We start from the raw sequence: 25,674 nt of genomic DNA on the forward strand, positions 1-25,674 counted from the left end.
AAAATATGCGGGCCACAGTGATGAGCTTGACGATGGCGGCAAACTTCTTTTTGCTCCCTGCTTTTTTCTTTCTGTGTCGTTCGTGCCATTTGTACGTGCAGAAAGATTGTTTTTTTGGTGCGGATTATCATATTGCAAAGTTTGTGTGAGATATGACAATAACTGCAGCCTGCAAAGGTGCCAAGGTAATAGGAAAGCAGCTTTCGCTGCAAAGGGAAAAAGCAAGTCAGCCTCTGCAGACAGCTACCTTTGCCCCATAAACCGCCGCAATCATTTTGAAAGACCGAGACCAGATTTTCAAACTTCAGGAAACACTAAAGATGAGGTCATATCGAACTCTGGCAAGTTTTTGTTTTTTGGGCACGAACAAAGTCTGTACTTTCATCGCTTGGTGCAATCACATACCCGATGAGGTGTTGCGCAAAGTGGAAGGTGTACGTGCTATAGTGATATAACTTAGTGTGTGGTCATGTGTGCTGCACACGGCAGAAGAAAACAACAGATTTCTTCAAATAAACCAGCTTTGAATTTAGTGCAACATTTTCATTTGATATTTTGCTTGTCTACACACATGCCTACTGCCAAGGTACGTCATTTTCATACCTAGGTTTGACCACAGGCTTATAACCGCAAATTTTTTATTACGTCTCAAAATAAATGATTCATTATATCAAGATTTGACCTCCAGTGGTTTATCAAGGACGGGAGAGAGACCAGCACATTACAGCGACAGGGCAGCACCTATTGCGGAGGCCCGCCCGATCTGCTGAGTGTTCAGTGACCTCGGGATTCAAACAACCTACTGTATCTCAAAAAAGCACAGTGCGCAAACCAGACAACACGGAGGGAAGAAAGATGAACACATGCCCAACTTGCAACCGTTTATTCACTTACGGTCGAGTGAATATATGGACCAAAAAGGGCAAGGGCAAAGAGAAAGATCCCACATGCGCATGATCGAAAAATTATAAAACAAAAAGGAGAAAGTGGCATCATAAAGTCGTGTCTAGAAAAATATAAAAACAGAACATAGCTCAGAACTTGTCCATAAAAACACTTTCATTTTTGTATATCACAACTGAGGGAGTATTTTTACAATCATTTCCAGATCTTTTTATGTGATAAGCCTCGACAAGTTAACGGCCTGTGGTGTCTTTGCCCCTGCTCAGGATTTTTGTTTCCCCCAGCTTCGCTTCACGTTTTCTTTTCTTTTCTTTTTCCCCGCATGCTATACAATGATGTGGTATGAGAGTACCCGGGTCAACGCGATTATGGTCTGCAAATGAGTGAATAAACAGTTGCAAGTTGCGCATGTGTTTGTCTTTCTACCCTCCATGTCGTCTGGTTTCCACACTGTGTTTTTTTAAATCATGCACCAACTAGCCCCCCCCCCCCAGAGCGTATTATTATACCTGCTGTATATTGTGCCATAGTGTATATATTTCTTTTTATTTTTACCTGCCCTGTCCATTCTCCCTGTCGCTCACCTCTTTGATTTCCTCTACTGCTCCATCACTATCCCTTTATTTACGCCCCCCCCCCCCCCCCCCCCCAGTTCAGGTGCTTCAGATAGCAGATACCGGGGCTGGCAAACATCTTTTCCTTCCTTTTTGAATATTCTGATAATGAATCGCCACGTACTACTACAGTGAAATTTCGGTGATACGAATCTGGTTGATACGAATTCTGGGATGATAAATTTCGCGAAATTCCCCAGCAAAGAGTGCATTGTGTATAAAATTTCGTATGGTCCATGTGCAAAATTTCATATGGTCCGAACACTCTCCCGTGCCACTATGGATAACACGAATGTGTGAACTGCGACCACAACCTTGAGCACTACACAGTGCCCGCACATCGTTGACTCCGCGATCACCAGCCACGCTGTATGTACGCATCACGAGCAGTTTGCGGTGACACGTGGTCCGCACCTCGCCGATGTTGTGATTTTCTGTCAGGCTCATGCCGCGATACGCTTTCAGAGGCGCGTGGCCAACAAACCGCAGATGTCGCAACCGCCGTGGCTGGCGGTAGCTGCGACGCAGCAGGTGCACACAAATCGGACATCGCTGGCTCTGTAATCGCAATCCGCGAGCAGTTTGTGGCGCCGCGCGGCCCGCATATCGCCATCTCCAGTCATGCTGTAAGCGCCACGAAAAGTATGCGGAGGCGGGCAGACCGCACATTGCCGGCACCGCGATCATTTTCCATGCCGCGAATGATTTGCAGCAGCGCGCGGCCACGAGTAGCAGTTGGCGGCGGGCACGCACGGGCCGCACATCGTAGACTTCGCGACCACTATACTCCGTTCCATACATCAAGTGCAACACTACCAACTACAGCTCTTGTTTGCGCTCTCCGCATCCGCGATAAAAAATAATGCCTGCTCTTGACGAGAAAAAATAATAGTTGCTTTGTCTGCAAACTTAATACATTTTACATTTGCCATCAACTTCATAAAAAGCACCTTTTTTAGGGAGAAAAGGTCGGCTTTGGCTAATTTGTATGTTTTTTTATGTCATTTTTGTTTGTGCCGCGTCTTGCTGCCCCGCAACCTTGCCAGCTGTGCCACCAGATGGCGCTGGCTGTGCCCTCCGCGCTGCGCATCTCTTTTTGAGAAAATGGTTCTTTGGTGCGCATTTTTTCTATAAGATCCGCTCTGTGAAGATGTCTAAGCATGCAAATCATGTTATTGCAAACGTGTATGCTCGGAATAGAGCCCGTTTCGGCAGGAACCACTCGCCTACAGAACGAGCGCGTAGTGATACGCCTCCTGTTTTTTTTCTTGCGGACTACTTGCGTAGCTTTCGCTGCGTTGCACCTGATGTATGAAACGGAGTATAGTCACGCTGTACGCATCGCGAGCAGTCTGTGGCGCCACGTGGCTGGCACATCACCATCTCTCGTGCTGTACGCACCGCAAGAAGCCTGCGGAGGCACGCAGCCCACGCGTCGCCGATGTCACGATCGCCTGTCGAGCTGTGTGCACTGCGAGTAGAGAGCTGTGACCACACAACCGTAATAAATCTTCTCGGACGTAAGTATGCTTCTGCATACTTAATAAATACATAAATACTTAATAAATACTTAATAAATAAAGTAAGTATGCTTCTGCATACTTATTTTCTTTTGTTTTGATGATACTGTAACGAGTAGAAGGCAGCAAACGCTGAACGGATCAGTTCCATGCACTACCCTCAGCTGCGTCCTCTTTTTCCTCGGTTCAGAGAGGCATGCGGCATTACCCCCTCCCCCCCCCCCCCCCCCCCCCCCCTCTACGAAAGCGGCGACTCGACGCTGGGAGTGTCCCCAAACTAGATGCACACAAAGCTCCACATGCCTGAAAGATCACTGCTTCTCATAATACGGTTTCATCCGCACTGCGTGAGCAGTTTCAGCACTTGAGCGCCGCCATGTTGAAGGCCGTTGACCCCGAGGAACAACTTCGTAGGTTACGTTACTAAGACGCCGAAGGACCTCGTATGGGCCAAAGTAACGGCGAAATAGCTTCTGTGAGTCCTCGACGGCGCACTGGTGTCCAGACCCATACAAGATCGCCAAGCTTATAGTGAACGTCTCGGTGTCAGAGGTTGTACCGACAGGCATCGCGGTGTTGTTGAGGTTGAATACGGCACCGTGAGAGCTAGCGCACTTCTTCGCCCCCTGCAGAAATATGTCGACGTCCACATAGGCGTTGGTGACATAGTCGCTGTGACCTATGGGTAGCATAGCGTCCAACTGTGTGGTGACGAAACAACCATAGACTAGCTGGAAAGGCGCAAAACGCGTTGTCTCCTGTTCAGCAGTACTGTATGCAAAAGTGCATACGGAAGAACTTCATCCCACGTCGACATACATGGAAACGTCGACATACATGGAAATCAAGTCTGCAAGTGTTCTATTGAGGCGTTGAGTCAGTCTGTTCGTTTGAGGATGGTAAGCAGTAGTCATACGATGACTAGTGCGGGTAAGACTGAAGAGAGCCTGCATTAGTTCGGCCATAAAGGCTGTACCACGGTCAGTAATAATAACCAATCTGGCACCGTGGCGCAGTATGATGGTCTTGAGAAAAAACTGGGCTACTTTAGCAGCAGTTTCACGGGAAAGTGGCCGTGTCTCGGCATATCACGTGGGGGGACACAGCTCTTTGCGGCCGAAAATCGGTCTAAAAATCAATTCTTTTATTTGTTCATTTTCTCAGTGCCGAGACATTTCCACAACTATCTGCAAATTTAGGCTAAAAATACCGCCTATTTCGCACGTTACAGCGTTCCAAAGTTGCGAATCTGAACGTCTGCCCCTTTAAATTGAGGTAAAATCGCGCTGAGTTTTGATCGGCCACAGATTGAGAAATATGTGCTCCAACGGTATCATTTTGGTCTCGTTCGAAAGATCGCGATTCAGGCTGTTCCCATGCCACGATCAGCATCCATGAGCGAACACCCGAAGCGGAAAACAAAGGGACAAATTTGCACGAAACACGTGCTACTATTGGGCTCCGAAAGCATGTGACCCAAACGACCACTTTTGGTTGGCTGCCGGCGTCGACTGCTTGCAGCTTGGCACCATTTTGAAAAGGTCGCGTAGTTAGGCCTAGCTGGTTTAGCAACGTTCCGTCGTCACGATCGCGGCGTAAAATGGAGAAAATTTAGGTTCGAGCGTCATACTAGCCTAAAAACCGAAGAAAGGCAGAAAAAAGAGGTGTGTCGGTGACGCGGCAACTCTGAATCCTGTTATCAGCAATCAGCGACGAAGCACTCACGCTCCAGGATGGGCCGATAAGGGCATAGCCGATGGTGCTCCGCACGACAGACAGGAGAGCGAACGATTTCCTCGAGGCGATTCCTGCCGCATGCGAACATCGTAATCATGACGATGCAGATTAAAAAGTGATACCTAAGCAGCTTTCATGAGCGTGAAAGATTGAACACTCAGAAAAGTTAGTGGCGCAGCAGCAGCGGCAATCGCGAAACGGCGTCACGCGAGCCATGCGGAATGGCAAACTGTCAAAATAAATTTGCTTCAGAGTTGCAAGGGCAATATCTAGATGGAAAACTGTGCATTCATACCAAAAACCAGTCATAACTCATTTTCTCGAGTAGCTGTTAGCCTTGGTAATTCAAAACTATGCCCAAAACATTTTTCACCAATTTCTCAATTGAATTTTGGATACAGTCACCAGATCAACATTTCTGGTCCTGCTCTTACTAGAGATTTGTTTTGCTAGAAAGCTAACCTTGTGTATAAACTTTTGACACCAAAGTAAATGTAATAACCATACGGGAAAATTTACTGAAAAGATTGTCTTTGCATCAAAATGGACCTTTACTTTGAGTTTTTATTTTATAGTGTAACTTTGGCTAAAATTGATATAGAACCTTAATTTTTGCTTTAATTTACTTTTCAACCATTCCTGATCATACTGATATTTCAGACCTTGCCATAATTTGAACCTACATGTTCTGAAATGTTTTCCCTTGTTTTCTCAAAACAGCATTTTTCAGGGTGCTGCAATTTTGAAGGAGACCATCATCTATGATCCTGTTCTTGCTATTGCTATAATTTTTTTTTTTTTTTAGAAAGGGAATCCTGCCAGCCTCATGAAACCAAGGTAAATGCAGTGACCACAAAGGAAAATTCACTGAGAAGGGTATCTTGTAAAATGGACCTTTCCTTTCAAATGTTTCCTATTGCATAACTTTGGCTCAAACTGGCATAGGCCATTAATTTTTGCTTTAGATCACTTTGCACCTGTTTCTGATCTTGTTGACATATCCATCATTGACATAATTGACACCTGCATACTGTGACTGTAAAAACTGGCCACCCTGTATACGCAGTGCCTGGTGTCATCGACGGTACCGGAACCACGGAAGAATGCAAACATTATCCTCATTTATAAGAAAAGAAAGGGGACTCTAAGGACCTTAAAATTTACAGACCAATCAGCTTACTGTCTGTTACGTATAAGGTATTTACTAAGGTAATCACTAATAGAATCAGGACAACCTTAGACTGCAATCAAGCAAAGGATCAAGCAGGTTTTCGGAAACGGTACTCTACTATCGATCATATCCATACCATCAATCAGGTGATCGAAAAATGCTCGGAATATAACCAGCCCTTATACATAGCATTCATTGATTACGAAAAAGCATTAGACTCAGTTGAAAGCTCGGCGGTGATGCAGGCATTGCGAAATCAGGGGGTAGACGAGCCGTACATGACTTGGAAGATATAAATAGCGGCTGCACAACAATTATAGTTCTGCATAAATAAAGTAACAAAATTCCCATAAGGAAAGGTTTTAAGCAAGAAGACACAATCTCCCCAGTGCTATTCACAGCTTGCTTAGAGGAAGTATTCAGAGACTTGGAATGGGAGAAGTTAGGGATAAGGGTAGATGGCGAATACCTCAGCAATCTGCGATTTGCTGATGACATTGCTTTGCTAAGCAACTCGGGGGATGAACTGCAAATAATGATTGATGACCTAGACAGGAAAAGTAGAAAGGTAGGCTTGAAAATCAATATGCCGAAGACTAAGGTAATGCTCAACAGCCTCGGGAAGGAACAGCAGTTTACATTAGGTAGCGAAATACTGGAAGTAGTAGGCGAATATGTCTACTTAGGACAGGTAGTAACCGCAGATCCGGACCATGAAAAGGAAATAGCAAGAATAAGTTTGGGATGGAGCGCATTTGGCAAGCACTCGCAGATTATGACTAGCAGCTTAGCGGTATCGCTCAAGAGGAAAGTATACAACAGTTGCATCTTACCTGTACTCACCTATGGGGCTGAAACGTGGAGGCTAACCAAGAGGGTTCTACTTAAGTTGAGGACAACCCAGAGGGCTATGGAACGAAAAATGGTAGGGGTAACATTAAGAGATAGAAAGCGTGCAGAGTGAGTCAGAGAAATAACTCAAGTTACCAACATTCTAGTGGAAATTAAGAAGAAATGGGCATGGGCAGGACTGTAGTGTGAAGAGAGGATAACCGATGGTTGCTTAGGGTAACAAACTGGATTCCAAGGGAAGGAAAGCGTAGCAGGTGGCGGCAGAAAGTTAGGTGGGCGGATGAGGTTAAGAAGTTCGCAGGGGTCAAGTGGATGCAGCTAGCACAGAACCGGGTTAATTGAAGAAATATGGGAGAGGGCTTCGCCCTGCAGTGGGTATAGTCAGGCTGATGATGATGATGGTGATGACTGTGAAATGATTTTCCTCGTTTTTTTCAAAACTGAAATTTTGAGGGTGCTGCAATTTTGGAGGAGAGATCTCTCTTAAACTATTAGTGCTACAGCTATCATTCTTATCTTGTTAGAAAGGAAAACTCTTGGACAGTGCAATATGACTAAAATATGTACAGTTATTGTGGGGCAACATTTACAGAATTAATTATCAATTATAGGTGCCAACTTGGACTTTTAGTCATAAAAGTTCGACTTAGTGCAACTTTGGTTCAAATTCTTCTAGCACATTAATTCATGGCCAGCGGCACTCTATGGTCCTTCTAGATCACTCTGACAGGTCTATTTTCGTCATGCTATAAAGTGTTTAGTGATTACCTCACCTCCAAATGAAGAACATGGATTAGGTAATATTTTGAAAACTATTTCATCTACGAGACAACTAATCAGATATTTAAAATCAACATGCAAAAATATATTATTGGTGCAAGTTTCAATCAGAGCCATCTATAAATAAGGAAAAAAGTTTTAAGAGGGGTGTCCGCCCTTAAGTAGTCTGTCGCCACTACTATCTATCTGTTCCCTGATGCGGATGTGGGGAAAGGGCCCAGAAGATTCATGCCCACTTGCTGGAAAGGGGCTGTCGGCGGAGGTATCGGTTGAAGAAGCCTTGCAGGTTTCAAAGGAGGTGTCTTTCGCCGCTGGCAATCTTAGCAGGTTCTCACGTAGTGCTGGACTGAAGGCAGGAACTTAGGCCAATAAAACTTTTGTCGAATGCGTGCTAATGTTCACGTGACTCCTAAATGACCAGTCGAAGGCTCATCGTGGCATGCATGCAAGATTTCTTGCCAGAGGTCGGACGGCACAACAAGAAGAAATGTTTCCTTGTTGTGCTGGAAGTTTCTCTTGTATAGGACCCGATTGCTGTAGGAGGATAAACCCCATGCGAAAGCACGTGGAACAGCTACATCAAGGCCTTCAAGATGCTCAATAAGCGCACGTAAACCGGGATCAGCCCGTTGGCGATGAACCATGTCAGTGGTCGTGACTACAGCAAGAAACGGAAAGTCTTCATCTTCGGAGTCGGGAGGGGCAGCAACAACTGGTGCACGCAACAAGCAATCGGCGTTGTTGTGCTTACGGCCGCACTTATATACAACCGTTACGTTGCATTCTTGGAGACGGAGGCTCCACCTTGAAAGACGTCTAGAGGGGTCTTTGAGGTTGGCTAGCCAGCATAACAAATGGTGGTCACTCACAGCTCTGAAAGGGCGACCGTAAAGATAGAGTCGGAACTTTGTTATCGCCCAAACTACCGCGAGACATTCCTTTTCCGTGGTTGAGTAGTTTCCCTCTGGTTTTGAAAGAGAGTGACTCGTGTAAGCGATAACTTTCTCAGTGCCATCTTGCCACTGAATCAGAATAGCAATGAGTCCAAAATTACTGGCACCGGTATGAGTATCCGTAGCAGCGTTTTCATCAAAATGGGCAAGTATCGAGGTGGCCTGCAGTCGCCGGCGTAGCTCGTTGAATGCATCCTCTTGATCATCTTGTTACGCAAAAGGAACATTGTCTCTAGTAAGAAGCGTAAGAGGCTCAGAAATCGCTGAAAAATTCGACAAAATGCCTGTAATAGGCACGAAGCCCCAACATCCTTCTAACGGACTTTTTGTTGGTTGAGCGCGGGAAGTTTTCCACAGCAGCAGTTTTGTCAGGATCTGGTTTCGCGCCCTAAGCACTAATAACATGGCCAAGAAAGTGGAGCTTCTGGAATCTAAAATGGCATTTGTGTGGTTTTATCGTCAGTTGGGCTGAACGCAGCGCCTGTAGTACCTTTCACGGCCGGTCGAGGTGCTCCTCAAAACTAGCTGCAAAAATGACGACATTGTCGAGATACACTAATTATGCACGCAAGCCACTTCAGTGCAGAGAGAACGGTGTCCATCATTCGTTAGAAGGTTGCAGGCGCAGAACAGAGACCGAAGGTAAGCACTTTAAATTAATAAAGGCCGTCAGGAGTGACAAACGCTGTTTTCTCTCTGTCCCTTTCGTCCACTTCTATCTGCCGTAGCCATTATTGAGGTCAAGCAACGAGAAATATTTGGCACTGCTTAACCGATCCAATGCGCCATCGATACACGGTAGCGGGTATAAGTCCCATTTCGTTACCTGATTTAACTTACGATAATCGACGCAGAAACACAAGGTATTGTCTTTTTTCACCAACACTACAGGCGAAGCCCAGGGGCTGGTAGACGGCTGCACCACATCGACAGTAAGCATTTCTTGCACTTGGCTTCGAATAGCCTCTCGTTCCGTTGACGACACGCGGTATGGGTGTTGGGAAATCGGCCAGGTCTCCGCGTCAACCATAATGCGGTGTTTGGCTACTAGGGTGCGCCCAATTTTCGAAGACGTTGCAAAGCATGCAGCAAAATCCTGAAGGAGCTCTAGGAGTCTGCGCCGCTCAACCACCGACAAATAGGGATTAATGTCTACAGTTGACAGAATGTCGGGTACGTTGCATACGGCTGGCGACGAAAGAGGTCCCACGATGGTAGCATCGTTTCATGGTTCACGAACCATGTCCGCGCCGAATCTTCGAGAGCAAAGTACACATAAAGTGCTCATCCCAGCCGTTGTAGTTGCCAACCCGTTCGAATTAGTCCAGCCAGTTCTCAATGTCCTAATAAAGCTCGCCATGGAAGGACGGTGGCGTTCGAGACTGGAGGACGACGAAATGGGGTGAACTCTCTGCGTTAGCCACAATGTTCGTGTTCGCTCTATGCATGGTGGTCACAGGCGTTCAGGACAAAGGCCCGAACTCTGGCGACTGACCTTGGAGGCAGCGGCTGGAACCAGTGTCAAATCCGTGGTGACTCTCGGCTGCCTTTGAGGGGTGGAACTCAGCAAAAGGGGAATCGTACCCGGCTGCTCCACCAGAAAATGTAACGAGTAGAAGGCAGTAAACACTGAATGGATCAGTTCCACACACTACACTCAGCTTCGTCCTCTTTTTCCTCGGTTCAGAGGCGCACGCGGCAATACGAATGTTCGGATGATACAAATTTTTCCGCGATCCTGTGAGATTCGTATCACCAAGGTTCTACTGTACTACTACTCCAGTGGTTACCTTGCATTTCAATAGACCCACCTTGCGATGAGCCTCCAGCCGTTCAAAAGCAGCACATCGGTCCTGCTGAAGCTTCATGCTTGCTGCTTGCAAGTCTTTAAAAGTCTGCTCCAATTCAAGCACTTCCTTCTCAAGTTGTTCATTTTCTGCAGGAAAAACAAGCTCAAAAGTGATTCACACTTGTGTATGATCACGGTCAACAGCAGCTAGAGAACTGCAACAACTCCCACAACTGTATAAGGAAATTTTTTTCATTTCCAGTTATCATCAACCAATCACTAATAGATGCAGGGTTCATAGCAGTACTGAAGAAAGAAGTTCGATGGAGCCCTTTAAGAGTAATTTCAAGAACTTCAAATGAGGCTGCATTTATACACTTCTCCGGTAAATAATGCCTTCAACAACAAGATCACTCATTTTTACTGTAAAAGAAAAAGGAAGACAAGCCTTGCCCTGAAAAAACACTTCTAGTTCATACGTTGACTACTTAAGTTTCCTTGCATTTTTTGCAGCTATTCAGTATCACAGTGTGTGACTATGCTTGTCAATGAAAGCCCAAGCCCCGCAAGCCCGCCTTGCGGGGTGGCAAGCCGATGATGAAAGGAGACAGAACATGACTAATGGCGATGGTAGATGACGTTTAAATAATGATGGCGGACCTAGCACGAGCGCGCCTACCCACGCCATTGTCCGCTTCTTCTTCTTCGCCCGTAACAATATAAAAGCGCTCACTGTACGAGAAATAGAGTTTAAAAGAACTTGTCATCGAGCTAGTTAGTTACTATGCATTAATAATATTTAAACACAGGTCAAACACTGTTAAGACAAAGGGACCATCAGGGGTGCTCCACCCTGACTGTGCTTGTTCCTAGCACTAAACTACAGACTCAACTTCATGCTGCTAAAAAGCTTTTCATATTTTTCTGCTATTGCAGGGTCAACAGCTTTAAGCTCACGCAATCTTTTTTGCAGTCTTCCTAAAACTGTTTGATTTTATAATATATGTAATATCAATTCCAGCCTTTTCCCGCATAGTTGTCAGCAGATGCTATCAAGTAAGCAACCATTCTTTGAAGTACGCTCGGCTTCTTTTGTGTTGAAGTCAATTTCAGTTCCTCTAACTCTCATAATGTCATCCGGTATACTTACTAATCGTGTCATGCAGTTCCAACTGATGTCCACACCCCAATTTTTTTGTGACATAGGGGAAATTGGTTTGCCTTCAATTAACAGTTGGCAAGAGCCTGAGAAGTAATCCTCAGAGGTTTGAACATGAAATTGCCATTATTATGACTAAGGAAAGAAAATAAGAGTAACCACGTCACCTGCTCATGACTACTATCAAAGAACATGCCAGCTACGCCCCCAACACGTAACAGGCACTGGCCCGCAGAATAAGAAACGTAGGGCAGGGCATACAGCTCAGACAATATGGCCAAATATTCAGCCGAATCTGCTAAGCCTAGCTGAACATTCAAGGACCTTCCAGTACTTCCATAATATGGCATTTAGAAATGTAGGACTTCCCTGCTAAAGATGCATGATCAAACAAATCCTACCTTACAAACATCTCTCAGTGTCAAGGTGGCAATGCAACAGAGGTATCAGTGATAACTAGATTGGTTTTCATCTGAGGTACATACCTGATGGGACAAGTAAAAGCATCACAGTGATTTCTAGTGATTTCCGATTCAATTAGCATGAAGGATTCCCTGGAACCTTATCACCTAGACTATCATTGTCTCACTTTTACAAGCCTCCTGTATTAATACATGCAAAGAAACACTTACCTCTTTGCAAGGCCTCCACGCTTTTGATTAGATTACTGCGAAAAAGGTGCAAATTGTCAGAAATTTGTCTCGTTCAAATTTCCCATTCAGATTTACTTACTGTCTTTTGATAACACTTTTCTTGAAGGCGATGTATTGCTGTTGAAAAAAAAAAAAAGTACAACCATGTGAGTGCCCTTTTTTGTAACAATATGGCCAGTCATCTAATTTTAACCCATTGCCTGAATCAAAGCGGCTGCAGTCATTTAAACCTACACAGTAGTTTACCTACCAATTGGGAGACTATATTCACACATGCACAAAGCTGATTTCTGCTGTTCTTCCAAGGCCTGTGCTAGCTTGCAAGAATTTATTTGAACGACTATTGCGCAGCAATACTCATCCTATGATTGTAACAGACTGTCGCCCAACTGACTTTGCCAAGGAGGTCCTTTTATTCTTCAAAAGAAACAGCAGGGAGCTTCACCAACAATGGTGTAATATCAGCGCAGGGTCAAAACATGACAGCTAAACCTCCATGTAAAGCTTCTACTGAATGTCACTGGTACTGCACCCCATAAAACATTCTGCGGCACTGATAGTTACAATTGCCGTCTACTGGAAATACTCTATTGTGCCGCCACTTATACTCCTCCCGATAACTACAAGTCTTTAGTCACGACTGTCATTTCTTTCCAAGAGCCACTTACATTGCTATCTATCAGCATGTCTTCCAAATAGCTTGTGCATTCAGCAGGTTGATTGTTATGTTTGCAGCAAGGGCTTTGACCACTGCACCCTTCTTGAAAAACTGACAAGTACGGTCTTTGTACGCAGCTGGTTTGGCCTACATGTTAGACAAGGTCCCGTCATCAATGACTTTTACAATGCCCCATAATCCATTCCTTTCATGACAGCAGCTTAATCCAACTCTTTTCAGAAAGACTGTCGTTCATGCACAAAACCCATCCCACCTCAACAATTGAGTCATACTGGAGCTGGTCATTTTTGCTCTGATCTGGTTGGTGCTGACATCCGGCTGGTACCAATCAGAGCTCGGAATACTCGTGTATACCATGTTGCACTGTACTGGAGCAATACGAAAATGTACAGCCACACATTATTGCACAGGGAACATTGCAAATGACAGGGAACATCTCGGAAAACTGGAGACGCTTCAAGCAGAAGTTTGACTTCTTCCTGTAGGCAACCACGACCAAGGAACAACCACGCAGTGAAGCTGCAAATGCTGAGCTCCTGCTGAGCATAGCCAGTGATGAAGCGCTGGACGTGTTCAACACTTTCAAGTTCAAGGCTACAGAATGCAAGGACCACGAAACGCTGGTTGGGAGTTTGAGTCCTACTGCACCGAGGTGAGCAATGAAGTTCACAACACTACGCGTTTCGAATGCAAAAGCAGGCAGAGGGAGAGCCGTTCAAAAAGTTAGTTCGGGACTTAAAGAAACAGGCCGCACAGTGCAATTTCGGAGACCAGCGTGATTCTTTGATCAGAGATCAGATCGTGTTTGACACAAATAACTCAAACCTGCGCGAGAAAATCCTACAAGAAAATCTTTAATGCTGCCAAAGCTGAAGAGCTCAGCAAGGTCGCAGAATCTTTAGCACAGCGCAAGGTCGTCTCAAGCGCGGATCACGGATGCGGAACACGGATGCGTCGATGCTGTTTCAAGGCACGGGCCTCAAGGAAGAAGCAAAAGTGGCAAAGAGGGCAGGAAGCAGCACCGTTGCAAGAAGTGCAATCGATGGCATATTTCTAGGCAGTGTCCAGCCTACGGAAAAAACTTGCTGGAAAAAATATTTTCTTCAATGTAGACACCAGGTCTCAGGCCAGCCTACTTCCATTCTCGGTTTACCGCAAGATGCTGCAGGCACACGAGTTGACACCTACTTGTGAGGTACTCCGAACATACAACAGAGGTGTCAAAGCTCATTTCGGAACGGCGACACAGGAGGTAAATGCTGATAACGCTTCCACTACCATCACGTTTTTTTGTTGTGAAAAATGGCCGCCAAGCCATACTAGGACTGGATGCAAGCAAGCCCTGGGACTTCTCCAGCGAACTGTGGCCAGTGTAAACTCATCGCAGTATGAGGCAATTAAGAATTTCAGGAATGTCTTCCAGGGATTAGGCTGCCTGAGGCAACCCTACAGCATGGTCATGCAACCAGATGCGAGGCCCGTCGTCCAACCAGCACGATGGGTCCCCCTGCGAGAGCCTCTGCGGGAGGAGATGTGAAGAATGGAGCATGCGGGCATCATCGTAGAGGAGGACGGTCCCACAGAATGGGTAAGCCAAGCCCCTTGGTTTTGGTTAAGAAGAAAAATGGCAAACTTGGGGTTTTGCATGGATCCAAGGAAGATAAACGAGCACATAAAAAGAGAGCTTCCAAAGTGCAAGGACATGGAAGGTGAACTGGCTGCCTACGTCAGCTGTTTAGATGCTAATTCGGATTTTCACCAGATACCCCTAGACGGGAAGACATCCAAAATTTGTGCCTTTGCTACTCTGTTCAGAAGGTACCGCTATCTCCGCATGCCATTCAGCATCTAATCAGCGCCCCAAGTTTTTTAGAAACAAATGAGTGAAGCCTTAGAGGGCCTACCCGGTATACATTGATGATATTTTTGGTGTGGGGAGCAAGCAGAAAAGAACATGATGAAAGACTAGTGGCAGTGATGAAAACGGCTGGGAAAGCAGGTATAACATTCAACGCAGAAAAGTGCAAGTTTAGTGTTGTGCAGTTCCTAGGTGACATCATTACAAGCAAAGGCGTTTCACCTACCCCAAAGCACGTCAAAAGTTTGCTTGAAATGCCTGTGCAGAACACCAAACATGGAGTCCAGCGCATGCTCAGTGTGCTGAACTATTTTGGAAAATATGTGCCGCGTCTGTCTGAAAGAATGGCATCACTGAGAGTGCTTATCAAATCTCGCTCAGAATTCGAATGGACTGAAAACCACATGCGAGAGTAGAAAAGTGTATCACAGATTCTAAACACGACACCAGTTCTAGCAATTTTTGATCTCCAGAAGCAATTTAAGATAACCTGCGATTCATCAAAAAACTGCGTGGGTGCAGCACTTTTGCAGTGCCACAACGGCCTGTGGTGACCGGTGGCATATGCATCTCATGTGCTGACTCAAGCTGAACAACGGTAGGCGCTGAATGCGCAGATTGAAAAGGAGGCACTCAGCACTGTGATAAATTTCAGCAGTTCGTTTATGGATCGAGACGGACCATAAACCTCTGCTGTCTATAGCTACAAAAGGAACATGACGCCTCGACTCAAGTACTAAACTGCTCAAGTACGACTTCACATTGCAGAACGTTCCCGGCAAGCATCTCATCTTGGCAGACATGCTATCACGATCATCACCACGTCGTCAAGGTGACAGTTTTGGTGCCCCGGATGACGTGGAGGTACACGCAGTAGCGGTCTTGGGTTACATGGTCATGGATGCAACACTCAAAATGCTGACAGATGAAACTGCACATGACAATACCTCCAGGAAGTCATCAACAGGTTATCAACCGGTGAAAGGCTGCAGGGGGAACTAAAGCCATTTTCATCTGAGCACGGAAAGCTTTCCGTGGTGAATTGTGTACTGCTAAAAGGTACAGAAGTGGTCATACCAAAAAGCATGCACCGTGAAGTTCTAGCAAGAATTCATGTGGGGCATCTGGGGCTGCGGAAATGCAAAGACACGCCACATAGTTTTTTGGCCTGGTCTGAGCAGTGACATCCCTGTACTGATCTAAAATTGCCCCATCTGTAGAACATTTTTTTACAAGCGCCCTGTCCCTGAGTGTGCATGGTATCGAGTTGGTGTGGATATTTTTATTGCGAAAGCAACATTACACTAGGTTTCACCTCGTCGAATAGCCGGTGGGCACGAATGGCCTTGAAAAGCCGTTGCCTAGCTACCGTTTCAGCCGAGCTCCGCCAGATGGCACCGCAGTCGGCACCACACCACTGCCACTCGCTCCCGCTAGATATTTTGCCTTGTTTGGTTGCGAAAGCAACACTCCGACAGCCAAAGCGAAGCCTCGGGTGGCCGCAGCTAAGCCGTGCACGTGAAGAGGCTTAGCTACGGTCTCCTCATAAAAAATTTAGCTGGGGTATAGCTTTAGTTAAACCTGGTAGGTTGCGTAAGCAAAGCCAATGTAGCTGCTCTTTCTGTTCTTTCTTCTGCGGCACGGCGTGGCTACCAACCGGGTTTACCCGACGGCTTGAAGAGGAACCCCATCTGTGGTCGCTCTAAAGGTTAAACGTGGCTACCGGCCGGGTTTACGCGACGGGCTGAAACCTGACATAGTATTGCTTATGCAATAAAAAACATTTGTCTCCACCGGAAATCGAACCTCCATCCCTTGGATCCTCGGATCCCCAGCCAAGCGGTTTAAACAACTGAGCCACGCCTGCGACTGTGAATAACGCATCTTAATTCTCCTTCTCTAGCCTGAGGATGATAGTACTGATGACGATAGGCTAGTCAGCGGCGCATTTCGGCCGAGCGTGTACTCAGCAAGAGCGCTCACTCATGCCTCTCCTTTCATGTCAGAGGGTAACATTAGAATCAGCCTGCCATGACATTTGAATTCACGTTACCCCTATGCCACGTAATCAACCTGCCAGAACCGTTTGTATTCTCGTTACTCCTACGACACCCAGGCACGTCCATACAGCTTGGTTGAAGCATGACTTTATATGTGGGGAGGTAGCTTACGCTCTCGCGTCATACCTTTAAAGAATGAGCTTAAGTGTCCCCAATAATGTAGCACCTTACACCGATAGGGCGTCAAAAGAAGCTTCCGCCGTTGCTTTTGCAATTCACCTAGGGTTAACCAGAGCTAAACCAAAGGCAACTTTTTATTTTGGTGAAACTTAATACATTGTGGCACATGATGCACTTTCAGACTTCCCAGAAGTAGAAAAACTTTGGGTCACCACAGCAAGAAGTGCAATTGAGACACTCAAGCACAATGTTCGCATGGTACAGCGTACCGCTTGAGGTGTGCACACACAACGGGCCACAGTTTGCAAGCCACGAGTCCACTGTATTTGTCAGAAAATATGACCATGTGACATCAAGTCCCAAATCCAACGGATTGGCAGAGGAGGCATACAGTTTGTGAAGCGAATCATGAGAAAAAGTGAATACGCAGAGGATGACTTCTGGCTAGGGCTCTTGGCCTACCGCTGTACACCCTTGGGCGGATGGCCGATCGCCAGAAGAACTTCTTCCGGGCTCAAAGCTAACCTTCCAGATTTTAGTATGGCATCGAAAACCCAAGTAAGAAACACCATAAGTAAAGTGGCGGTAAGGCCCTGCCTTCTTTGAAAAAAGTATCAATTGCGAGCTTAAAAAGGGGAATTGCGCTAAAAAAGACACGGATGAGAAGAGGACATGGACGGGCGCAAACTCGCGATTGATTTTATTCAGAAAGAACACAAATATATATACCTTGAAGCTTATCCAATCAATGCCTAAGCGCACATGTCAGGAAAGTTTTCTCTTTCTTATACAACTTGATACTAGAATCGCTTACGCATTCATCACCTGACTTATCAATGAAAAAAGCCTCTGCGAGTTCACATGCTACCTGGTTACGACTGCGCCTTAAGATTTTGGTTCTAGCCAGCAAAGGCTGACATGCTTTATCAGGCGTAGCCAAAGGGCATGCGCCGCAATGTAAGGGCAAATTTGACCCTTTTCCGTTATTCATAGAGAGCTGATGTTCCCTTAGTCGTTCATTTATACAACGGCCCGTCTGGCCGATGTAAACTTTTCCGCAAGTCAGGGGGATCTCATATACAGCCCCAACAGAACACCTGACAAACTGGGTGGCGTGACGCTTCGTGCAGTCTCGCATGCATTCCTCACCGGAGACAATCCGGGGGCACAAAGAGGCTTACTTGCGCGGGGCAGAAAATACCACCGGCACACCGTAGCGATTGGCTACATTCTTCAGGTTGTGGGACACCCTATGGATATAGGGGACAACCGCCGGTCTGGTCTTTGGTTGACCGCCACCTTCTTGAGGTGTTTTAGCATTAAAACTTTGCAGAAGCTTCTCTGCCACAGCAGCCATGACTGAAACAGGGAAACCAGCTTTCTGTAACCTGCCAACCTGATTGGTGAGGCTGTCGATTACCAGGTGAACACATGATTTCTGCAAGGCTTCTTTCAGGCACAGCATAACAATGGCGCGTTTTACCGTCTTAGAATGAGCAGATTCAAACGGCAACAGGTCTTTCCGGGCTCGTGGTGAATACATCTAACACGTGTGATCTGGTGTTAAAGTGATGTTAATATCTAAAAACTGTAATCTATCTTCTTCAGGTAATTCGTAGGTGAAGGTTAGACCCCTCCCGTGTCGTTTAAAGACAGATAACGTCTCTTGCACGGTGAACGTGTGTGTCAAACCGGGTTGCTTTTTAAGAATCACCAAATAATCGTCCATGTATCTAAAAACTTTAAGAACTATCTTGTCGTCCAAATAGCACACCAGATCACGATCAATGCTGGCCAAGAAAATGTTAGCCAATACAGGTGCCACACAAGACCCTATGCAAATGCCCCGACGTTGAACATGAAAATGATTGTCAAAAGTTACAAAAGTGGACTCAAGATAAAACTCTAGTAGCTTCATGAAATTGTCCAGGGTTAGGCCGCTGGTATTCTGAAAATCTATGACACCATTATCGTCGTTGTAAGACCTAACTGCACAAAATAGGGCATCATGCAGTATAGCAAAGAACAGGTTTTCTATGTCAAAAGAGACAGCGTAACCTAAAGATGAGGAACCCTGTAGGAAAGAGACCACATCACCTGAATTCTTTACAACAAAAGGGTCTTGTATAACTAAATTCTTTAAACACTTCTGGAGGAAAGAGCTAATCTCCCGTTGCCACGTATCCCTTTCACTCACAATGCACCGGAACGGCTTGTCATATTTGTGCGTCTTCACGGTAAAAATCAGTTCTAGGCTATTGCGCTTACAGCTGTTAACGGCTCTTGACAGTCTATCTAAAGCCAAGTCCTTGCATAGTTCTATGGCTAGAGCCTTTACCTTGGCTGTCTTCACGTTTTTGGTAATAAAGTTCCTTCTGACGGCGTCAATGGCCTTGTCGTGAAACACCCCCGCTGGTAGCACGGCAAATCCTCCCTCCTTGTCTGCCTGCAGAAGCATCAGCTGATGATCCCTGAAGAAGGATACGACTTGTTCGGCGTCCTTTTCCACAGTTGACTGTCTTAAGGCGCAGTCGTAACCAGGTAGCACGTGAACTCGCAGAGGCTTTTTTCATTGATAAGTCAGGTAATGAATGCGTAAGCGATTCTAGTATCAAGTTGTATAAGAAAGAGAAAACATTCCTGGCATGTGCGCTTAGGCATTGATTGGATAAGCTTCAAGGTATATATATTTGTGTTCTTTCTGAATAAAATCAGTCGCGAGTTTGCGCCCGTCCATGTCCTCTTCTCGTCCGTGTCTTTTTTAGCGCAATTCCCTTTTTTAGGTATGTATGACCGACTAGCCCAACAACGTGCTCTCTTAAATCAATTGCGAGACTCGGGGACAAGACATGATCAAACAAATCAACTGTCATCGCCACTGCGGCTCCTAGGTCCTACGTGGTACAAATGGAAGATCATCGGGTGTTTAGATGCAACAGAAGGCATCTTCTTCAAACTCGCGAGGAATATGCACCAGACACCAGGGACGAAGACTGTGCTTCGCTCGATCGCGAGCTAGTGGACCCCAGTGTGTTTGCTTCAAACAGCTCTGCTGCTCAATCAGAGCTACGATCTACTTGCTCATCTAGTGTGTCTAGCAAACCACTATTTTCAAAATCCCCGACTTTTTCAGGTTTTCCCTGGTTAATTCAGGTCAAATTCCCTGACTAGTGAAGAGGCTAAAAAATGTAGCTGATGATAATAAGCACAGACAAATAATTCCCAACAAAAAGATATTTATAATCATATTCTGCAGTTTACCATAGTGAAAGGCTGTTATTATAGTATTAATGGCAGGTAAAAACATCGCAAGTTTAGTGAAAATTAAAAGCGCACTGATGCCAGCCTCAGCAAAGCTCATTGATACTACCAGTTGCAAAATTTCCTATAGGTCCCATGTATCAAAAAACGGCAGTTTTGATTGGTCAAAATTCGGGTGTATATAGGGTGCCTTGATGCGAGGCACCCTAGGTCACGGCCTGTCTCGAGGAAGAGCGCGCTTCTCTTAGCGCGCTTTTAGCGAAAATTCTTAAGGATAACAGCCATAGAGTTAATTAAGGAGAGACGCGAGTCTTAAAACGGCCAAAAATGGTCAAAAAATCGATTTTGAGAAAAACTCACTTTCGGAACGTTTATCCTTTCGAGCACCTGCACTGAAAATTACTAATGCTGAAGTCAGTCAGGAAATTCGATAAAATCGGCTTTCAAAACGTCACGGCAGCCACGAAAGGCCCCCAAAAAGAGGAATTGTGCTGAAAATTCCCGCGCGCACCGTGGGCGTTGCAGCCCGCCGATTGCCACCATCTTGGCTTGGTTTAAAACTGCTTTCTTTGTGTGAAATTTGCGCTCTCTCAAAATGGCTTCGCTCAAGCGAACTGGCTGCACGCGCCGGTTTTCCGAAAGCTGTTTACGGTCTCTGATTAGCTCTCATGTGTTCCGCGTCTGCCATTCGCTGGCGTGATAGGCGCGTCATTTTTTTTCTTGCTATTTTGCGTTCGCTGCCGTGGCCGCCGCTTCATGCACGTCTCCATTTGCGCTTGTGCACCGCTTTGTGCAGTTTTTCCTGGCGGTCGAGATGGCAACCAGAAAGCAGTAGACTGTAACCGTGCACACAACGAGCGTTTGGAAGCCGTATAAAACAAGCTTTGTTTTACCTGTTTAACAGAGGAACAAAAACCAGAAGATGTCAGCCACAATGTGCTGTCTGGACAGTTGAGTTACAGCCCGTGCCAGACTTGTTAGATGTGCAGGGAACATCAACCACGCTGCCAGATGACGACACCGCGGGTTCAAATTACAGCGCGAATTGCAGCCCGGATCACGGTAAACGGCGCCACCACGTACTACGACAGAGCCGGCGCACTGAGTGGTCAAAGCAAAGTACGTTCTGTCAGGAAAGTCCATGGCCCAACACGAGTTTCACCTCGGCGTTAGCGCGGAATGCAATGCCGGTATAGAGTTCGTGATTGTAGGCATGAAAGTGTTAAGCAATTTTATCGCGCAGACGAAGCGCGGAACCTGCGGCGAGATCGCGAAGATGTGAGCGGTCAACCGCTGGAGTGTGACGATGGACCTCAGCTGTAACTCAGCTCGCTGATAGCTTTCCTGCTTTTTGATTATTCCTGCTTTTTGTTGCGTACTACTCCCACGCAGCGCTTCCACCAACGTTTTTAGATCCCTTTCAGTTTGAAAGCTACGGCGCGGGGAGTGTCGCCTTTCCGTTTCCTGCCGCGCGGTGGCGCTCGCCTCGCTGTTTGCCCCAAAACGTTGGTTTGCCCGACTGGCGCGGCCCTTTATACCTGCGCTCGAGTGGTTTTGCACGTGTGCGTGTTTGTGGTGTGTGGTGCCGTGATTATTGCCGCTTGCTTATGTCTACGAAGTGAGTAGCGAACATGCCACGTTGCTTCGTGCCCGGCTGCAAAAGCGGTTATGACTCCCAGACACCTGCTACCGGGAAAAGATTTTTTTTCGGCCGCCCAGTGACCCTGTACGTCTCCTAGAATGGCAGCACAGACAGCTTTCGAGCTCTTGCGTTGTATGTGATGTACACTTCCACGACGAGGATGTACTAAAACATTTTGTGCACCAGATTAATGGTGACACTGTCGTCATTCCGCGCGACAAGTGGGCATTAAAAGCCCGTTTTATATTTTTCAGCGCCACTTTGGACTTGTACGCTCATTTGGAGGAGATGAGTCTCATCCTTCAGTTGTCAACTTTACCCAAATATTTCGACTGCTTAGTCTGTACACTCCTATAAAGACAGGTCTGCGTAGAAGTGTGGAGGGTGCACCGAGTGCTGTGCTTGTGGGTGTTCAAGACACACTGAAGAAATGCAGAGAAGCACACCGATGCAAGCAAGCTCACCTGCGTGAACTGATTGAATCGAGGATACTCGACCTAACTTCTGAAGTTGACACGCCCGATCACAGTGACAGTGACCACATTTACTCGAAAGCAGAAATCGATGAAAGCATACTGTACTATTTTTCACGCTATGTGGTCCACAAATTCTCCAAAACCTCAACTTGCACTTCCTGCATGGAAGATATCAGCTCTCATGTGCCAGTTGTTGGCAAAGACGCATGCCTTACAGTGTATAAAAGCTTCAAGCAAGGATGCCTAAAGCATCCCACACAAAAAAGATGCTAGAGTTTACTAATATTATGAAGAAAGCAGTTTCGATTTCCTTGAAAGGAGGTCCAGTTTTTGGGGACATTTTTTGGGATGAGCTGGAATTCCAAAACCTTGCCCGGCTTGGTTGTGCAGAACATAAAGCCACTTTTACATGCCAGGTTCTGCATTTCGTCATAGTTACACGCATGCACTTCTATGCGAGAGACCTGGAAAACAGAGAAAAGGTTGCCATTGCAAATAAAAAAGCTCGCCTTCTGTAGCCATTCTCTCTGTGCTTCCAACTCAGTGTGCCTGCATTTAATGCTTGCCTATGCTCACTGAAATTAACATTCTAAAAATTAAAGTGCAAAACGTTGCTCCCGGCTGTGCGATCATTGCAAATAAAAAGCTCGTCTTCTGCAGCTGTTCCCTCCGTGCATCCGGCTAAGTGTGTCTGCGTTTAATACTTGTGTCCAGTGAAATTGGCATTGTAAAAAACGTGAAAAACGCTGCTCGTATGTGCGGTGGTAACAGCGCGGAATTTCGTGAATGCGATCTAGAAACGGAACATCGTTGGTCCTCATTCCTTAATGTGTCGTGCATTCTCCCAAATAGCTATTGATAGCTTTACTCCAACAAATACTAAAATGTCCCGGATAAACGTCGCAAATGCGATGCGATAAAGCGCGAGGCAAATAAACGATCTTTTTTTTTTTTTTCGAACAGGCATCAGCCTGCTCTTTACCTCACCCAGCCTCAGGCGAAACAGTTTTTTTAACCATGAGACTGAAGTTTTAACGTGACAGCTCCAAAAGCCCAGCAAATTTGAGCTCTACGTGTCCGTTCCCAGTTTTATCGCGGATGAGAACCGGCGAAGGCTGCCACCCCACCAACAGCTGAGTGCGAGCGGTTTCGGGCCGACAGCGACAGCAGCGCCGCGTGACAAGTGGAAACGGACGGGAACCGCTTTCTCGGGAGTGACTCGGGGGAGCTTGCAAACTGAAAGGAATCTAAAAACGTTGGCTTCCACATACTTTGTTGAGTACCCAACTCAGGTGCTTATTGGTTCTATTATGGCAGCTCAGCCATGCGCTGCCACAATGTAATATTTTGAAAGGGCACTCAAGGCATCTTAGATTTCAACGTTTTGTGTCAAAGGAGGTTTCACTCCAGGTGTGTAAATCCCCCTGTGAGCCTTAGTTGTTCCTTGTGAGCAAAGCAAGATGGTTGGAGACAACCCAAGACAAAGACTGTTGCAAGAGACTTTCTGGACCAATTTTAAACAATGCAACAATAAACCAGTGTTTTTCAAATGGGGGTCCATGAAACCCACACAAGAAACAAAAAAAATGTTGCACGACAGCACTGGCCTGGCTAGACACAGTTTTGCAGGGAGTTTTAAAGCCAGCTTTAGTTTCTCAAAGCGAAAGGAATGCAAGAGGAGTGCACACGCGAGAAAGATGGTGGCATTTGTTTCATCAATGAAACCAGACATATTTATGGCTGAAAAGCATTGCGCTACACAATCAAATCTCTATCATATAGCGCAAATGAGGTAAAAAGATGGTGTTTTTCAAAAAATGATGTTCTTTTCTTAACCTATCAAGTGCGGTTCTCGGGGACCTAAAAAAAGGAAAAAAAAAAAAAGTCAGGAAGCTTTGCTTTCCAGCTCATGAATATTATTGACATTACAAAGCTTTACTCAAGTGACCTTTCATGAAAACAAGTAAAACAATTGCAGCCGATTGAACTCAATCAGCCAGACGCGAAAATGCATGTTAGCGTGTAGAGTTTTGCATCGTTTATGAGGCTCGGGTTTCAACGTCAGGCAAAGATTACCCAAATCGGTGAATAGGAACTTTAGCAACTATACAATTTGGGACCACTTAACGGAGTACAGACACCACTGTGTATTGTCTATAGAATGATGCGGACTGTGCAAAAAAGCAGTTTTAAATAGCTTACAAAAATTCCCAAGCTGTTTTGGTTTTAGTTGCAATCAATCGAAACTGCTATCGAAAGTGCTAAGTGAATTGTGGGTGATTTCTACTCCCCTGAGAGGGCCATAAAACATGTTTGGATGCACGACACTACATAGTGGCAAGGACTCTCGTGGTCAGTGAAATGAATCCCCTGCAGGATCTAAGACGTTCTAGAGACATTCTGCTGGCATAGAACTGACTCTGAAGCCACCAACAACAGCGCATCTTTGTCACTTGGAAAGCAACAACACCCTGGCAAGGAACCTGCTGAAGGATGATAGCTCACAGGCACCCATTCAGATAACAGCAAAAAGGAATGGAACAATGCTGAAAACACTGAAATAAATGCAAGTAGACAACTTCACATCAACATACATCAAATTAGGATTAAAAGGCAAGAGATATCCTTACAATGCATACAGGCTGTGAACACAATTTAACCATTGCATACATATCAAACCAAGACAAAAAGAGAGGTATCTTTTGGAAATGCTTACCATGAATACTGGCTTTGAACACACCACATAAGTGCTTTGAATAAAAAATTAAGAATGCGTAGAAACGTGCCTGCTGAAGGCTCTGCAGGTGAATTCCTGAACGCACGTCTTTGGCGTCTTCATTTTTGCAAACATTTCAGTTCAAAAGCGGTGATTTTTGTCCACCACTAGAAAGACCTCTCCCGTGAAAGTGAAAACTTGCGCATTTTTTATTTCTTTTTACACCCCACTTGTGTATTTTTTTCACTTGAAGCTGTCCTCTCCAAACTACACAGTATGTGTAAAACACAACTATCAAAACTGGACAGTAAGTGCACACAATGTCACAAATGGCTTTCTGCATAGACGGTAAATAAGGGTCCCACACCTGCGTCGATTAGCCTAAGATGCCACTTGGAACACACTTGGTGACGAAAGGAATAACAGTGATACACAAAGAGAGGCCATTTAGATAGATGACCCTGCATGCACAAACACCGCCAAACAAGAGGTTGGTGGTGGAGTGAAGCAGTATCGAAATCAATGGCTCCAGTTGTAGCCCCGTCGCGTGTCAAATTTTAAATGCAGCCTGTTCAATGTTAACCACCAGATTGATGAAAATTGTGCCTAAGAATAAGGGAGGAAATGTAAGCAAAATTTTGATAGCTTATTTTTTCAGAAGACATCAAGGAAGAGCGGCATGTTTAAAGGTATGATTTTCCACTATATTTTGCTTTAAAAAAAATTAATGC

At 45.6% G+C, this 25,674-nt stretch overlaps 1 protein-coding gene and 1 pseudogene across 11 annotated transcripts in view; one reads left to right on the forward strand and one right to left on the reverse strand.

Annotated features, from left to right (window-relative positions):
• LOC146206983 (uncharacterized) overlaps positions 1–25,674 on the reverse strand; it is a 229,459-nt gene that overhangs the window by 178,773 nt on the left and 25,012 nt on the right. For all 11 annotated transcript variants that reach the window (XR_014704394.1, XR_014704371.1, XR_014704298.1 and 8 more), the window contains exons 3-5: positions 12,211–12,248; positions 12,111–12,145; positions 10,342–10,466 (exon numbers count right to left, since the gene is read on the reverse strand). Coding sequence is in view for 2 of the 11 variants with exons in the window: in XM_084590907.1 (XP_084447033.1) it covers positions 10,342–10,466; positions 12,111–12,145; positions 12,211–12,248 (198 nt within the window). In the remaining 9 variants the exon portion in view is untranslated. The remainder of the gene's footprint in view (positions 1–10,341; positions 10,467–12,110; positions 12,146–12,210; positions 12,249–25,674) is intronic.
• LOC146206985 (uncharacterized) lies at positions 14,351–22,745 on the forward strand (annotated as a pseudogene).

The sequence above is a fragment of the Amblyomma maculatum genome, chromosome 1 (genome assembly GCF_055883805.1).
Source record: "Amblyomma maculatum isolate TAMU_Amacu chromosome 1, ASM5588380v1, whole genome shotgun sequence".
Classification (NCBI taxonomy): domain Eukaryota; kingdom Metazoa; phylum Arthropoda; class Arachnida; order Ixodida; family Ixodidae; genus Amblyomma; species Amblyomma maculatum.